General features: G+C 39.8%; 1 protein-coding gene across 3 annotated transcripts in view; it reads left to right on the plus strand.

Moving 5' to 3' along the window:
- The first annotated feature begins 10,114 nt into the window (after nucleotides 1–10,114).
- The window catches only part of LOC147261933 (collagen alpha-1(XI) chain-like), an 86,037-nt gene continuing 78,657 nt past the window's right edge, over nucleotides 10,115–17,494 (plus strand). For 2 of the 3 annotated variants that reach the window (XM_086204245.1, XM_086204246.1), the window contains exon 1: nucleotides 10,115–10,414. In XM_086204245.1, coding sequence (XP_086060371.1) covers nucleotides 10,300–10,414 — 115 coding nt within the window. In that variant the 5' untranslated portion in view covers nucleotides 10,115–10,299. Of the gene's footprint in view, nucleotides 10,415–15,057; nucleotides 15,167–17,494 lie in introns of those variants that run through there. The other variant, XM_086204247.1, reaches the window with a different exon arrangement.

Consider the following 17,494-nt stretch of genomic DNA (forward strand, 5'->3'; position numbering starts at 1 on the left):
CAGAAGAAGTCGTCCCAGCCTCGGCCTGCCGAGTTGTTACTGTTGTGGCAATACAACAATGGATAAATGGTTTTGAGTGTAAAATGACCCCAGCAAAATTACTGATTTAACAAAAGTAACTGATCCATTTACTCTGATGTAATTTGGAACGGCTTTAAGCTCTGTATGATCAAAATATGAATTCACATTCACCAAGAAGTAGCCGTCTCAGTCTCAGTCTCAGGCCTACAGAACGGTTAAAGTTGCGGCTGTAAAACAGCAAATGAAACAGTTTTCGCATGAAATAACCCTTGCATGCGAATAATATCACTATCAGAATCTGATCCATTTGTTCTTGTTGCATTTGGAAAGGTTAAGAGAGTCACATGATCAAAATATCCACTTTAAAGTTGGTAGAGGGCTAATCGGAAAACCTAAGTGATGTCCCCAGTAACCGTGCCCAGCCCGTATCTGTATCTATACACATCCTCTTAGGAATGGTGCCATGCACAAAAACTCCATACTGTAAATTCAGGGAGATTTTATTAGGGAAAAATAAGCTTATTAGCATGAGTACTAATTTGGCAAGGGCTTGAAGATAAGGGACATTTATTTAGATGAAAATATGATGCGCTATCACTTTAAATAAAAAAAAAAACGAGACATTTTTTTTAGTGCCACGTTGTACTTCTTCTCCACTAAATCTCAGAGGAACATATCGTGCTTGTGTTTATCTGGCAGATTTAGTGACTTGTTCGATTTTTTTTTCAAAACAAAACATGAAGACCTTATAAAATAAAATGTTCCAAATAGTTTCCTCAATTAAGAATGAATGGGTTTAAGGTTGGAGTTGGAAAACATTTGACAAAACACAATCATCATCCTTTAAATGACCCAAAAAAGTATTTGCATGCTAGTAGCTTTTCTTTTAATATCTGATTCTCTGCAAGCTGGCACTAAAAATGTAGTCATAAGCTATAAAACTTTTAAAGGATTCACAGATTAAAAAAAAAAAAAAAAAAAAAAACAGGCATACAATTTTATGGATTCATTTCTGGCATTTTTGTTTGACCTCTATAACTTACAGGGGAAAAAAATGAAATATATAGGAAAAAATGCTACCTGATTCATGGTGAAAGCAAAGCTGTCTTTGGAAACAATGACACTCCTATTGGGAGGAATGATTCCACATGCGGGAATGTGTTCTCACTCTGTTTAAATGATTCCAGACATGATTTTCTCCCTATCGGAGGGTGCACACAGACAGCAAGCATGCACATGAAAAGTGTATGCTCAGAAATACACATGCCTGCACACTTCCACTCCCTTCACACGCCACTGATACATAAACAATCACACACTCTCTACTTGAATATCTTAGCAGCCAGGATTCAACTGATCTGCAGCGCCCATGAGGTCTCTTTGTCAGTGACTTGTTATGGCGTCACGCGTTTGAGACCAGATACTTCAAGTGTTAACCCAGCTGCTCTGCTTCCTCCATGTTTGAGTGTTATTCATATAAAGTAAGTATCTCAAGAGGAAATGGTGATGGTTTAATGTCACTCAGAAATCTTCATATGTTCTAGCAGGTCCACCCAGATTCCTCCTTTTCTTAAATCCAGGATTTGGCATTCTCTGACAGACAGATCTTGGACTGAGAAAAATAGATTTGGGTGGATGCCTTAATAAGGAATGTGGGTTGAAATTATTAATAACAAGATGAATACGTTTTTGGAAGCACAGAAAGTCAGTGTTTTGTATTAAGATGCAAGAAATCTAATTATGTCTATCTGTGTTTGACTCAATAACTGTTGATCTGATCGACCCCAAACTTGGCGTGCGCATCGCCAGTGCCCTGAGGAAAAGTAGTCCTGAGTTTGAGGGTCTAAGCGTCTTGGTTTAGGGTCTGAAAGCATCTCTCTGTATGTTTACTGTGAGATCTAAGTTGGGCCTCCAATATTAAAGTAAGAACTATAAGACCCAGTCAGGGTGGTTTTGTGACATCACACAACCCACAGACCCTCAAACACCAGGTACCGCATTATAATGAATCACATTCACAGAAAATATCCCTCGATTCTTATCTCACTCATTTGGTTTTACAGCCCACAACTTTGCTGTTTTTGAACACTGTTTTCCTCAGTGTCTTTTTCAGATTTGACTCATGCGGACTACAGTCCCCCCACAGCTCTGTCTTTAGGAATGATGGATTTTGAAGGTTTGCTACAGACATTTGTGGAGGGACGCATAGGCACCGCAGCTTACAGGCACTGTGGAAACAACACCCCATCCAGCTGATGGTTACCGCTACCCAAACCACCATGTTGGAAATCACCCAAACCCCCACACCAAGGGAGGTGAGGATCATGGAAAGCACTGCTATGGCTACTGTTCTTACCTTTTCCACTGTGAATACATACATGAAATGACTGGACAGAAAGTTGAATCAGTCAGGCTAAATTAGTCATAGACCATATTTTATGGTACTTTACTGAAGCAAAACATTGTTACAGTGCCATCAAGAGAAGATATACTGCACTCAGGGCTTCATTGCAAGTGGAACAAAATGGTCCATTCATATTCCCAGAGATGTGGCTGATATGATTGCAGCATTCTAAAATCCACCTCATCTGTTTTTCCATATCTGCAGCAACAGTTGTCTCTTTCACTGGAGAACACGGACGTAATCAAGGAATCAAGCTAATGTGTTGTGCGTTTTAGTTACTTTGTGCTTCGAGGTATGGTGTCTGTTGTGCACAAATATTTTCCAATGCAACAAATCAGAATCTTGGGCTGGGTTCCGTTGCATTTTATCATTCTTACCATTTTTATATTTGATAGCCTTTATTATCCATTGAAATTTACGACACACTACCGTCAAATGACCTAAGATTAGATGAACATTAATCAACTGATTACAGCAACAATAAGGTTAGTGGCATACTTTTGAGCCAGGATTGTAAAACGTGTTATTTCAGCCATCTGATCCTTGATCTGCATTTTCCAAACAGAGCTGGAAAGTCCGTCTAATTGTGACTAAGCAGAGAAACATGTGAACCTGGGTGTGTAATAGTGAGGCCAAGTCATGATTTAAATTCTTGAAACATAAAGGGCTTCTTTAGATGCCAGTTCCAAGTCTTGGCTTTCACCGTGACCCACATTTTTTTTTTTCTGTTCTATTTCTTTCTTATTCAGCTTCTTTTCAACATGTAGTTTCACAGGAGATAAATCAAGAGTGGCCAAGCAAAGATATCAGCATCACACACAAACATCAAAGTTGTCCAACAACATGCCGCAATGTGAAAAAGCAAATGTGATGATTATGCAGTGGCTAGAGTAAGTAGACGAACAAGACCAAGACTGTTTTTGGAACCACCCAACACCTTTCATCAAGTCCAGTAGTAATATTGGGTGTTGATTTTGAGTCCCTGAATCACATGACATGGAAGCTTTTGGAAAGACAAGATAAATATTCAAAGGAAACATACAAGGCTTTAAAATGCAATAAAAAAAAAGAGCTATGTGTACAAAATTAGTCCAGAGTAATGTGTCAAACAAATCCTCCAACATCATTCTGCCAGTCTGGCTCTTGATTTCGGATTTTGATTCATTAGTCGAACATTTGTTTGGGTTCTTTCATTTTCCACTTAACTTTTACTCATTTGCACAATAAATCAAGGTTATCCATTCATAAGAAAGTAAAACAGGTCAAAGCAGGTTTACTCTGCTGGAACAAAAATGGTTAATGTTGTTATTCTCAGTCCGCTTCAGCAGCTCTGCCAAGTACAAAGATCAGCATAGTGCTGGGTAAATACATATATGTTTTAGACCACTGTCAAAAGGTTGATGGCTGGTTGGAACATAAATTTCCAAAGTGACTGGTTTTATGACTGGAGACCCTGCGTGAACACCCAGTCATTAAGATGTCACTTCGCCGCAATTTGCTGAGTCACCAAAGAGTGGCGTTTAACTCCAGCATAAACTTTCACTCCTGCCTGAGTTAGCCGGACATTCCTCAGCAGAAACGTGGAAAGAAGAACAAACTTTTATCTACGTTACCAGAATCCAGAGGTGATCAGCCTCCACCCCCCCCCCCATCCAACCCCCCCCCCCCTTCAAACCCCCCTCTCATGCCAAATCAGCATTAATGAGGGCAAACATTAAAACAGCTTTTTATTTGACTTCTCACCTGTGCATCATTAACTACATCCTCTCTCATTGTGGTTTACGCCTGATGGGACCAAGCTCAACCTAGCAGTAATGGGGATGATGTAGAAAAGAAGGAGAAAAAAAACCTGCTTATTAGAATTTCTACCACAGTTCTGAGAAGCATATGAAGGAAATGATGGCTGGATTGCTCACTCCTGTTCTATAATACGCTAGACACCGTTATCTAACACAAGGAACCTTTATTATGCAGTCCTGATCGTGTACGTTTGGACAGTGTCCATCACATCCCAAAAACAAATTTGGATCTTTGCTGCTACAAAACATACAGTCCAAGTTTCAAGTAATAGAAAAGAACTGTTACAAAAAAAAAATCCAAATCAAAGCAACTTTCAAGATTGGTTGCTGTGCCACATTCATATCCAGTAATGTAACAGATTTGGTAATTTATTGTTTACATCCTTGAACTGCTTAATTCCCAGACCCCATTCCTCTTTTAAGATAGATCTTCATTTGCAGAATATTTCCATTCAAAACACTTGCTATTGTACAAATGTCTGTGTGAAATCTGATTCTCTAAATAAATGTGTTTATGCAGAGCATCAAAGATGACAGCAAGATTTATGCTTGACAATAACAGTAATGAGGAACATTCGAAAACTTCAACTCCCACAGTGCTCTAAATCCAGTTCTGTTTATGAATTCAGTTCAGCTAATTGGCATGGCAAGCCACGTGTCCTCATTCGCCAAGTTCTCTACTTTGTCTTTGATTTGTCCTCTCTAGTCTCTTGTCCCTTCTTTGCTCTGACATCTCCCAAGTCCTGTCTTGAATTTATTATGTTGCTCTTCGTGTTCATAGTTGGAGTTTACAGTCAAGAGTTCCCCAGTAATATGACCTGTTTGACATCCTTAACTTCTCCACCCTGGGGCATGATCTGTCGATGGGTTTTGTCTTTAGTCCACATGCATCCAGTCTCTCTCCATTATCAGTTTTTACTGCTGAGGGCTTGAAACAGGGCTTAGGTAGACTTTGGCTCATGAAATACAAGATGCTTGGGGCATGTTTAGATTATCATAGACCTCTCCTCTAAACTCACCATAACACTCTGCTCACTTCAGCGCAGAAATGCATTCATCTCACTTGACAAGAAACATGAATATGGAATGGCCTTGCTTCATCTCAGATATGTCTCTCTTCTGGTACTCTTCAAGGCTGATCTCTACTTATACAGCTGTACCCCAGAGCTGATTTCCTGCTTTGATGGTTTTTTTTCAGAGTTGGCAACATCTGTCCAACCAGGTATGTCAGATGCTTTGTTTTACAGAACCATCAGGGAAGTTATAAACATACCATTTTAAAAAAATACTAGGCAGGTGATTGGATGAATCGCTTGCCCGTCACCTACCATCTGTCACAGGCTGTCTTCAACCGTTCAGATCAACGAACTGACGTAGACACCAAAGACAGTCTGTGGACGAGCGAAACTATCTTTCCATAGATAAAAGGCCTCTGTATGTTCTGTTGACTACCAACACGGGGGTCGCATCCCCCTTGTTGGTGGTCATACCTTGTCTCACAATGGGTGTCTGCAAATGGAGACAGGGTGAGAGTACGTGTCCTCGTCACTGCTGTAGCACCTCCTCTGGTCATTTAAGGTTGCTTGTTTGGAGATAAATAGCATTATCCTCCCTCGGGCCACGTCCCCCTGGTGAAGCTCCTCACTGCCAGACTGAAAAAAAGCAACTGGCAACTCCACAAACAGCCCTCCCTGAATCAGCAGCGGGCGGCAGAGCAGTTACCAGGAATCATGCTGATCGGCAGTCTTCATTTGGGAAGAAATGGGAGCAACAGGGACAAAAAAAATAAAAATACCTCGAAATTTGAATTCTTTTGAATCATGAGACGTATTAATTTGTGGTGTTTTATCTGCTCTTCCACTGCTCCCATGTGAGTGATGACTATGCAATATAATGAGACGCGAGACCTTCCCACGTTGTACTAAACCCCCCACTAGGTGAGGCTGTCTGGGTACACATGCACCTATAATAAGCATGCCCAGACAAACATACATTCCACTCAGTCGTTATGTGGTCTGCAGAGTCTAGTATGCATCCCTCTCCACTCCCCCGCCAGCCACACACTGCTTTCTAGTTGGATAATTCATAGTAACAAGGAGGCTCTTGAGGTTACATTGACTTCTGATCTGGTAGAGAACATTTAAGACTTCAGAGAAGATGGTTGTATTTCTACTTAGCGCTGTTGGTTTGGCATATTGATGAAGGGAACCTCCACTCAGCTATAGACATGGGTTCATCTTGTCCCCTCATAATTTCTGTCTGCTTCAGAGTCACAGTGTGGAGAAAGTGAATAAAATTGTAAAAAAATATATATATATATATATGAGAAAAGCAAGTTTAGTATGAGACCAGAGGAATCCTGGACGCTGTACGGGGTATTAAATGCATCAAATATTAGAATAAAAACAAAAATTGCAGTGCATTTGAGGAAATGTTGATTTGTAAAATATATGTCACTAAATGAACCTGTAACATTTGATGGAAGGTGTGACAGACACCCGTAAGGAATTTCATTAGAGAACTTGAAAGCGCTCAGATAAAAAAGCTCCCTCCAAAAGAAAAACAAAGCCAGTGGGCTACATTTTTAAGACATTGTTTTTATAGCTGCACTGGGTTGAACCATGTACGTAGATACTTATAATAGAATAATTATACAATGTCGTCTTGGTACACATTGGCACTAAATGCATCAGTTGTAATCATATGCCTCTGCCTACAAAGAGGGCGGCTCAGAAGTCAAGTCTTCCTGAAAATTGTAGACTGGCCCTTAAAAGAGGAATCTATAAGGAGGCTTTGGGAGTACATTTTCTTGGCGGTGTCCAGTTTGAAAGCAAAACTGCAGACTTTCGTTTCAGTTGTTCATATTTTCTCTCTGCCAGCGCAGGAGGACTCCTCAAATTAAAGCAAACATTTTGGGCCGCCGTCCCGGGAAGCAACATGAACAAGAGGTTCTGACACTGTCCGCCAAGCAACATGAATCAAAGTGGCATGAAACAGAAAGTCAAACATCTGCCACAAAACCAGTGAACACAACCAGGCTTTTGGCCCCCCCCTTTTTTTTTTTTTACTGCTGAGAAAGCAAAAGGTCATCTCATCAGGTTATAAGGTTGAATCAAACATTAGCCACAGGGTGTGTTACATCATGTCAAATATGAAAGACAAACGCAGCTGACAGAATTATTCATGACCCATCTCACCCACTCTACAGGCAATTTGAGCTTTAACTGTTGTAAAATACCAATGGCTTACAGAAATACCCACAAGAAGGGATCTGGTAGAATTGTGGGTTGTATTTTTATGAATGTAATTTATAAATTAATGGTTGTAGGTTTTTAAGTCTTTTCAGACTGAACGATGAAATGCGAAAACAAGGAATATGATAGAGACATGATATGCTTTGCTAGGACGAGCTGACAGAATCAAACCGCAGTTCTTGCTGTCGTGCGACATACAAGACACACATAAAGAGCTTTCAGCATTTTACATTGTGTTTTACCCAGTGATACACATACACACGCACACACACACACACGCACACGCACGCACACACACACACACACACACACACACACACACACACACACACACATATCAAGCTTTATACATCTCAGAATAGGTTATATCCCAGCAAGATGGTGAAAGAATCAATCAATAAGGGCAGGTGTTCATACCTAACGTGTAACTGAAAACAAATACAACTAAATGGATGGACAATCACTCTCCATCAAGCTAATGACCATCACTCTTGTTTAAATCTCTCTATCACCTCCTTTGCCTCCTCTGACAGTGAGGCTATTTTTCTTTTACCGGGCAGAATTTTCCAGTTTCTCCCCTCGCTGACATCCCCTCCACACTTCCTGGTGACAGCTACTGATTGCTACAACTGTTCTCTTATTGTTTTGGTTGCAAACTTCCTATGTTTCGTAATTAGTGATGTTTTTTCCAGGGAAAATTCTTCCCCAGTGGGAGGAAGAATGAGTGAAAGCTAGCCGTAGAGAACAAATCTATGACACTGTGTGACCTACGACTTCATTCCGACAAGTTACAAAAAAATAAAACGATACCTATTGTCATTTTAACAAGAAACCAAACCTTGCTGCAGGTAAAAGCGATTTCTGTGATGGGAGTATGTCCCCTTCAAAAAAAGAATACATTTGACTTTCGAACCTATAATGTTTTATGATGTGTGAACGCTATGGTTGAGCTCTGGTACGTTTATACACAAGACTTAAGTAAACATCATGGTTTTGGCTTTATTACATCCTCATGGTAGCGGTTACAGTAATAATTCGTTGTTGGAAATGAGAAACTTGTATACAGGAAGTGAAAATCAATTTCACATTGCAACATTTTTTTGTGTTTTGTTGAAAACATTTGCAACTCTAAAACAATCCTGAAAAGGCTGGAGAAGATTTGACACTCGTGGCAACACAAGGGACTCCAACAGCAGTATCTGGTTGCAAAGTCTGGTGCTTGGTTGACCCACTCTCCCGCCAGTCACATTCTCTCTAGAACTCATACATTCCATCTTCTGTAAACAGCCTGGCACACGCGAAACTGATGCCTGAGTGGTTCCTAATGTGTCATAGTTTGGTGCAGAGAGCCACTTGTAAAGCATTTGACCATGAGGATGGAGGGTGACACAGCATGTTGAATATTACGCAAAAAGTGAACACCAGCGAACTAAAATGCTTTGAGTGAACACGTGTTCGCAGGTGTTTGCTGCCACCACAGTGGCCAGCAGAAGAAGACTGTGGTTTTTGCAGAGCTGCAACCAGATGTGAATGTGTTTAAATATACAAAGCACTGCAGAGAGTTTCTGAAAAAAAAAAGAAAGTTTAAAAATTGCATTGCATGGTCCAAAAAAACCTGATTAAACCCACACTAACAAAACAGCATTTGATTTCTGGAAGGCATGTAGCCATTGATCTGCATGTATACCTAATCCTTATGATCCTAATGTTATTTAATTAGCCACATCTGCACTATGTTGCACTAAGAGTTTCCCTCCACATATTTAGTGTCTACGAAACCTATGGTTCTAATTTCTACTTGTGATAAAACACGTAAACACTTACAAATTTTCCAAAATGTGTTTTTAGTTTGTATGACCAAAGCTGCCATTGCACCGCCTTTCATCGGTACATGAGGAAAACTAAATCAAGGGGAGGACTCTATAGCTACCACCTGTGCTTCCATTCTGTGTTCCAGTCGTTTTTATCCATTAATTATTATCAGGCCTGAGAAGCCCTTCTGTCCAAATAAAATGTAAGGGCTCCTTGATGAAACTCACAAAGAAAGTCTGGAACACATTTAAGTTTGGCCACTGAAGCTTTTATATTAACCACTGGCCCATGTAGAGCCTGTTTGAGCTCTCTTTTCACATTCTTGGTCTTTCAGGAAGTGTCTAAAATAACAACTCCACCCCACTTAATTTGCATTTGGCTGCATTTTCTGCATTCAATGTGTATTTCTCCATGCCTATTATAACTACATTTCTTTATGAAAGTGCTTTAAAAAAAATCACACACTCTTTAATATTTATAATGTTTATATAAATGTAGATTTTTTTTAATTGTTATTTCAAAATTGGGGACCAAAAAAAATGCAGTCTTTGGGGTCCGGTAGTTTTTGGTCTCTCTCTTTGTGTCCTCTGCGTCCTCATAATGTTGCACCTGGACGCAGTGATGCTCCGTTTACGGCTGTTCAGACTCTTGCAAAGCACAGGGGGGCGGGACCCGGCACAACTTTCGCGGCTGGTGATTTGATGAACCGAGGATTTTCCAGTGTCAGTATCTTACAGTCGGCCCTGGCGTTTGTCCAACCTCCTGACTGTGCGCAACCCTCAAGAAGCCGAGTGGTTTGCGCTTTTTTTCATGAAAGCCCTTTACCATCAGTCTGTCTGAGCGCTGGGCTTCAGGGGGAACGGGTCTGAAGGGTCCTGTCTGACTGTGAGAGACATCGTTATACATTCTCACATGGCGCTCTAGTATAAGCACACTCTTTGTGGATTGTGGAAGGGACCGAATTTGATTTAAAAGTCGCCCGTTTCTAGTTCCTCCACGGGCGATCACCATGGAGATGCAAAGGTGGCCCGCCAGGTGGAAAACGAAAAAGTGGCTTTGGGATTCTACGCTTACCGCTGTTGTCACGATCATTGTAATTCTACAAGCTGCCAATGTCAGAGCAGGTAAGAAGCTGCGTGATACCCACTGTAGTGGCCAACTCCAGGGCATCCTTGTCAGCTTGACAGCGTTTTATAGGCTGGCAGTCTGCCCCGGAGCTTTAAAGGGATAAGGGGATAGTCAGCAAAGTCATAAATTCAGCTGATAATTTAAACTGAGATTGCACATTTTTTTTAATAGGAGAGCAATTCTATCGTTTTTCTTCAAAATTTGGGCATGATGTCGAGGAAACGTGTCTTGACGATGGTGCCTTAAATTAATATTTGGCTGACACCGAATTTAATCACTTGACTTGCATCCATTTCTTTTAATAACCCACTTTAGCTGCTGCCAGCCTCTTCGGGTTTATCACAGTGGAATTGAACTTCACCTAAATGTTTAATGTGTTTAAATTCATGGCAGATTGAAAGTGATACATAAGGTCCCGTTTTTGGCACAGAGTGACTAAGATGCTGCTCTCTCTTAAGTTTCCTCACAAGTATCACCAAGTCTGATATTTAGGTGTGGTCAGCGAGGGAGAGGATTTAGTGTCTTCTTGGTGCATATCCTCAGGTCATGTGCGTAAAGTTGAGTAATTATATACTTGCTTGATTATATTCATCTTTAATCTAGTCGCGTCTATTCAAAAAAGTATCAGTTCTGTGTGTACCTTTACGTGTGTGCGTGTGTGTGTGTGTGTGTGTGTGCGTGTGTGCCATTCCCCCACTTAGAAATACTACTGGGAACTGTTTTACGCAAAACCTTTACGCACGACGCACGTAGAGTAACCACCAGCCCTTAAGGCACATAAATGTGACCAAACTATCAGTGGAGTTGCCTCAGTGGTTAAGATTGTTTATTTCATTTGTAAACGCTATGGTTCCCCTACTTTTATTACAAACTGATATTTTCCTGCTGCCCGGTGTCATCTTATAGATAGATTTTTTTTTTAAATTATGATTATTATCACGAATGCAAGTTTATATAATGCAACGGGCTTAATTATGTGAGTGAAATTCATATTCTGGCCTGCAGGATATCTTTCCATCTTTCCACCTCATCCAGGCTTCCAATAAGTCCAAGAAGGGGCGTTGATGGAAAAAAAATCTGGAGTATTTTCACTGGTTTAAAAACACATATGTGGGTCACATTAATCACTTCTTTCTTTGGATATTTCCTTTGTCAGGGAAGTCATGCAGACATCCATACTCTAGTGTAGCGTTAAGCCAAAAGAAGAAGAAAAAACATGTGTCTACCTGATGCATGTGGAGTTGTTAATATTTGTGGTTGAAAATACTTAAGTTGGATAATATACAATAGCTACACACTTCACAACCATAAATCCTGCCCTATTTTATAGCAGCGCCATCAAGAATCTTCAATATATGAGAGTATATTGCAGGAAGATGCCCCAAAAACAAAAGATAAAGAATGCAAATAACCGGTTGATAGCTACCACAGTGCCATGGTTTGCCTATTGCCCAGTTTTCTTTACGCTGATGGATATTTAAGCTAACCATAATTGTACGATGCGCTAGAAAACATTTACAGGCTTTCCAGTGTATTTTAATTGCCACAGATGCTGCCAACTCTCATTTGAGTGGCAGTGACACGAAAAGACATCTCAAGAAGCCTCTCCACCATCACCACAGAGATGATGAAGTCAAAATGTCACGGGTTTTAAAAGTCAAAATCGCAATCTGTAAACAACGAAGTGAGTTATGAGATGGATTAAAATTGTGTCTGTGCAGCTGAAAATGCTGTATTTTAATGGCGAAACTGCCTCGACTGCCATGATTTTAACAGGCGTGTCTCGTGTCACAACATGCTTTCACCGCCTCTGGAGAAATCACACTTCTTTGTCATGTTAGTAGCTGGTTAACATGGCAGACAGTATATCACAGGTCTTCGACAGCAGTAGAGAAGATGTCATTAAAAAAAAAAAAAAAAATCAGAGAGACTGACAAATTACCCCTCAGACAAGGCTGTGGATAGCCTGAAAATACGCTGCTACCTTTTGCACGAAAGAACTGTCTTCTCTACTGTGGTTTCCATCCTTATCATTAGAGTATCATGGGTTATCCCTTCTGGAGGGTGGAAGGATGAGAGGGTTTCTTTTTCTTTTTTTTAATTTTCAGGATGCATTTAAGGAATAGCACGCTGGCTGGAATATGCCTACTCATTTGAGGTCTTTAAAGTTGCTGGGATACTGCCTGTTTTTCTGAGCTTCTGTGAAGCAGTGAATTTGGAGAGAGAGAGAGGCTGAAGAGTTGAGGGTGCGGGTGGTTGGAAGTGGGGTGGGGGGGGGGTGTCCTGGGCAATTCAGCACATCTGGAATATATGAGGCTTTGAGGTATGCAGTAATGCAGAAAGGTATTCTGAAACTCACAAAGAGACCCTTAGTCCAAGGTTTTTTTTGTTTTTGTTTTTGGGGTATTTTTTTTTTTTTTTCAAGAACCAGTAGCTCTGTACTTGGGACAAAATTCTGAAGAGTCACAGACTATTTTTCTTTTCTTGAAGCATTTGGTGTTAGGCTTAAAACTTGGCATGTGGTACCTCACATTTGTATTTTATTTTGCCTGTATTCAAGTAAAGTCTGGTAGCATTTAGGACAAAATGAACAATGTGTCTTTGAAATTGTTCTCTGTCAGTCATAAGGCTACCCCACCACCACCACCACCCCCCACAGCTTTAATAGTTTCTTTATGATTAAACTTAGGAAATCATAAGAAAATTATCTTATGTATGTGTCGCTTGATTTCTCAGTCAGTTGCCCTCAACAAAAACAATTCCCCAATTGTGCCACTCGATGACCCGTAGCAGCACGAGTGACCCCCGGTCCTATCCAAAGACTTTCTGTAAAACATCAAAAGAGTAAAAAAAAAAAAAAATCCCTCGAATCAAATGCGTTTCATTCACCACTCAAGCTGTTATTTTTCTGGTCACAGGAGAAGTAGCAACAAGGATGAGGCCTTCCCAGTTTAGTCTCCTGTATGTTTTAGTTTGGGGGGGGGGGGGGGGGCGAGTGGTGCCAGTGCCATAATGGGTTCAACATGTGGACTTTTAGCTCCACCCATCAGACCTCCTCTTGATCACTAAAAGCCGACCGGAACAGCACAATCAGCACTTCCTGCCTTCACGTGCCGTACGACTTAAAAAATATATACATATATATATATATATATAAACAGAAAAATATTACTTTTGACATTTCTTTACTGTGGGGAAAAAAAAAAGTTTTAGGAAGGAGGGAAATGGTATAGTCTAACTCTGCAAGGACATATGGTTCTTCCATTGATGGCAAATCAGAGGGAAAATGGTTATTACAAGCCGCGTATGCTTTTTCGGTTAAGATGTATCTGGTGTATCTCTTTTCCTGGTTCATACGGTTTATGCAGCAGATGAGGAGATATCCTGTAATGTGGATTTAAAAAAACAGGCTTCTATCTGATCCTTTTAAATATTTTTCCCATAATGTTTTCTTGCCAGTATCAAACACATGAATCTAATTTTTTTGTTGTACAAAGGGAGATTAACCATAAAGCCTGTTATCTTCCCAGTGGGATTTTAAGCTGACCATTCAGACATTGTTGGGCCTTTGAAGAAGACACTTCCTGCCTCTTGGCTCATTGAGAAGACAAATGATGTGATGTCTGGTTCAGACTTTCATCAACTTTTAATGATTTTGTCTGATGTCTGTTTTTGTTTTGTTTTTTGCTGTTGCAGTTTTCCCTCATATTAAAAAAAAAAAACAAAAAACAACTACAACAGCTTTTACCTCTGTGCAGAGTTTAATGGTTTGATTTGTGTATATTTACTCAAGTATGCAATTTTGTAGGATCCGAAAAAGCTGATAAAACAGATTTAGGTCCAAAAAAGCCCCCTGAAGTCACTGTACAATTAAGTTCCTGCAAACTAACGACAAAAGAATGTATTTTTGCTTTTAATTATGGAGGCTGATTGCATACCAATTACTTTTTAAATGTCATCTTGAGCTCACGAGCTAATTCTTGCATTAAATTAAAAAATAATAATAACTCCAAACACAACCATTCTAGGCTTCCACAGTTTACAGCTATTGCCCCTGTGTTGTAGTATTTTATAAGACAGGCTGTAGATAAATTAATTTCATGAGTACTACAACTACATTAGTTTCCTTTCAGCATCATTTGCTCTATTCCTTGTTGTTTGCTTCTCTCAAGTAACACTGATTTAATATTGTCAAATGTGCACACGCAGTAATTATTGTTTTGTCTGTAAAAACTATGACAGCAAATTGTTTTTTTAGTGTCATGATTATGACAGTGTTGTTATCTTGACATAAAGAAATGGAAACTGGAACTTGAAGCTGACACTAGGCAGGAAACTGGCAATGTTAATGTTAGAAATGCTAAATTATGCTTGTTAACATACGCTAGTTAGCATACATTAACTGACCCACTAGCTTTTGAATGACAAGTACTGTTATACTTGCTAATGTCCACTTGGTAATGTATGCCAGTTACCTTATGTTAGCTAACGTATGCTAGCTAACATAGCCTACTAGCTAACGTACAGTAGCGAACATACTGCACCAACAGCAGTTCATGACTCAGTGGAAAATAATAGCTGAACCTTTGTGTCACATCCAAAATAACTTAAATCAAAACACAAGCTGTAAGAACTCAAGGGGGGATGGTTCATAATCCATTCATTCTCCATGACTCTTTCAAAACCAGGCCCCTTCTTTCACAAACAAATCTACGCTAATCACAGAAGACAACTACATCAATAACTTGGTATGGAATGCTCATAAATTACATCAGAGCAAAAGTTTTGTTGCATTGGTTAATGCCGTCAAATTGCAAGTTCATTTACATTAAATACCTATTATATAGCATAAACTGTATATGTCGGTGAAGGTTCTTAGTTATCCAGGTCAAGGTAAGAGTTAAGTTTGGGCAACTGGACTTTTTTTTTTTGTTATACAAGTATACTGTATTGTAAGAAACCATTACCAGAAACTATTTTTTGCATTTTCATCACCACAAAATGACCTTGAATTATTCTTAAGCAACTCATTGTGCTTCGGATATGAATTGAACTCCAAATGATGCTGTCTTGTACGCCAATATGTTAGGACTTCTAATTCTTCATATTAAAGCTATCAGTAATGATATGCCTCAGGGAATGGGAGAGGAAGGGGTTGGGGAAGTGCTGTTATAAAAGAGGGAAGAGAGACAGACAGTAAAAGTCATGAGTTTCAGGAATGAGCATAGTTGGACAGGAGAGAGAATAAGTGAAAAATGGTGTTTATGACTGCACTGTGCATTTTTCCAGTCTTGAGTTCCAGGGCCATTGATAGAAGTGAGCTTAGTGGAGGCTTGTAAAGCTACCCCACGGTGTGCTGCTCTTATTCTAAAGACCCAGTGATCAACAGCAATGAGTTTTATCATCCCATAGATGCTGCGGCTTCTGGCTGTGGGGGTGACTGTGGTGGCGGAGATGGGGGCGATTACATCTACTGAATGGTTCCTGATATTTTTGCTGCTCCTCTGCCAACAAAGCTCATAAATGAACAAATCTTCAAAACTGACAGATTTGGCCAACAGTCCATGAGCAGTAAAGGGCCCAATTGGTGTAAAATGTTGACTTATCATCAAAATGCCATGTACTATTAGATTTTTTTTTTTGGTGAACTTTTGATGTTTCTCACAGTATATTAGGTACGGTAATAGCTGCAGCTTGACCCATGTATTCAATAATAACACTTAGAGGGCACTTGGAGTGCACATACCGCCGTTCCCTCAGCCAAACCCCATGTGAAAAAATGTCACTTTTCACTATGTTATACAGATCTGCCCCAAAATTTAATGGGATCTTCCTTGGTCCATGATACACTCTTCCACCAAGTTTTGTGAAATTCGGCCACAATGTTTTTGTGTTATCTACTCAAACCCCACAGTACCATGAGGCATCTCTACTGCATAGTGTAAGTCATATATCAAGAAGTGGGATTTTTTTTTTTTCAATTTATATTGAATTCTTGTTGTCAAAATGTTATTGTGGAAAAGTGTGTCTTAAGCAGTCAGCTTGGTGTTTGCTTGAGGTCAACTTTTGTTCTTCGCAGAGAATTGAGCAATGAGGCTACGTGTGATGCAACATTTTAGGTTAAAATAGCAGTTTTTCAACATCATTTTGATGGTACACTGACTTGTGAATATCTGCCTGATGTGTTTTCATTTGAGCAGAAGAAATTCCTGCTAGCTTGTACTGCTGCTTCAGAAATCCCGTGAGAGGCAAACAGGACTGGATCTGTATGTACTACCTACTGCTCATCAACAGTTGGTGTAATGCCAGCTGTTAGCAACTGCATTTTAGCAAGCACAACTGCTATGTGCCCAGATGGACATTGTCTCAGCCTCTGTAGATCAGTCATAAGCATGAAGGAGATTACAGTGGAGTGTTTTTACCTTTTTGTTAAAAAGTTTCTCGATGTTTCAGTTTAAATCCCAGTAGAATAGTGTGGCACTCCGCCAGTTCTGAAATTATGAGATGGTAATGCATCAGCGTTTTCTATTTTACCACTTGGTACCAGCAGAGTCCACTGTTGCTAAGCAAAAAAATCATAATGCTAAGTGATGATGTTAAAATAGAATCATATTACAAGCTGACATTTTTAAACTATAAACTTGCACATGAATGCAGTATCTGATATTGCACATGCTCATCAACAACTACATTCTGATGTTTACCATGCGTCATGTTCACCAGTTTAGTTTAACCAGTCAACATGTCCAAGTTTGTAAGCGCTAATAATTGGAACTATAATTAACTCTGTAGTTTTGGACAGTTTAAACCTTAAAAACTGCCAGAGGACAAATTAGGGACTCACCAAATTTACCACAGTTCAGCCTGAGACGGCCATGAATCTCTTACCAAATTTTATAGCAGCCAATCCAATAGCTGCAGACATTCAAACCCACAGATGTGAACCTCATAGGAAAAGACAGCTGTTCACCAAAAGTGCTTTAGTTCACGGATGGCTGTACCAAATTATGTAGCAGTTCATCCAGTAGTTAGATATGAGTCAGTTGGACCTAATTGGTTGACCGACTGACCGAAAA

The sequence above is a fragment of the Aulostomus chinensis genome, chromosome 5 (genome assembly GCF_037954235.1).
Source record: "Aulostomus chinensis isolate RoL2024-O1b breed Wild chromosome 5, RoL_Achi_v1.0, whole genome shotgun sequence".
Taxonomy (NCBI): Eukaryota; Metazoa; Chordata; class Actinopteri; order Syngnathiformes; family Aulostomidae; genus Aulostomus; species Aulostomus chinensis.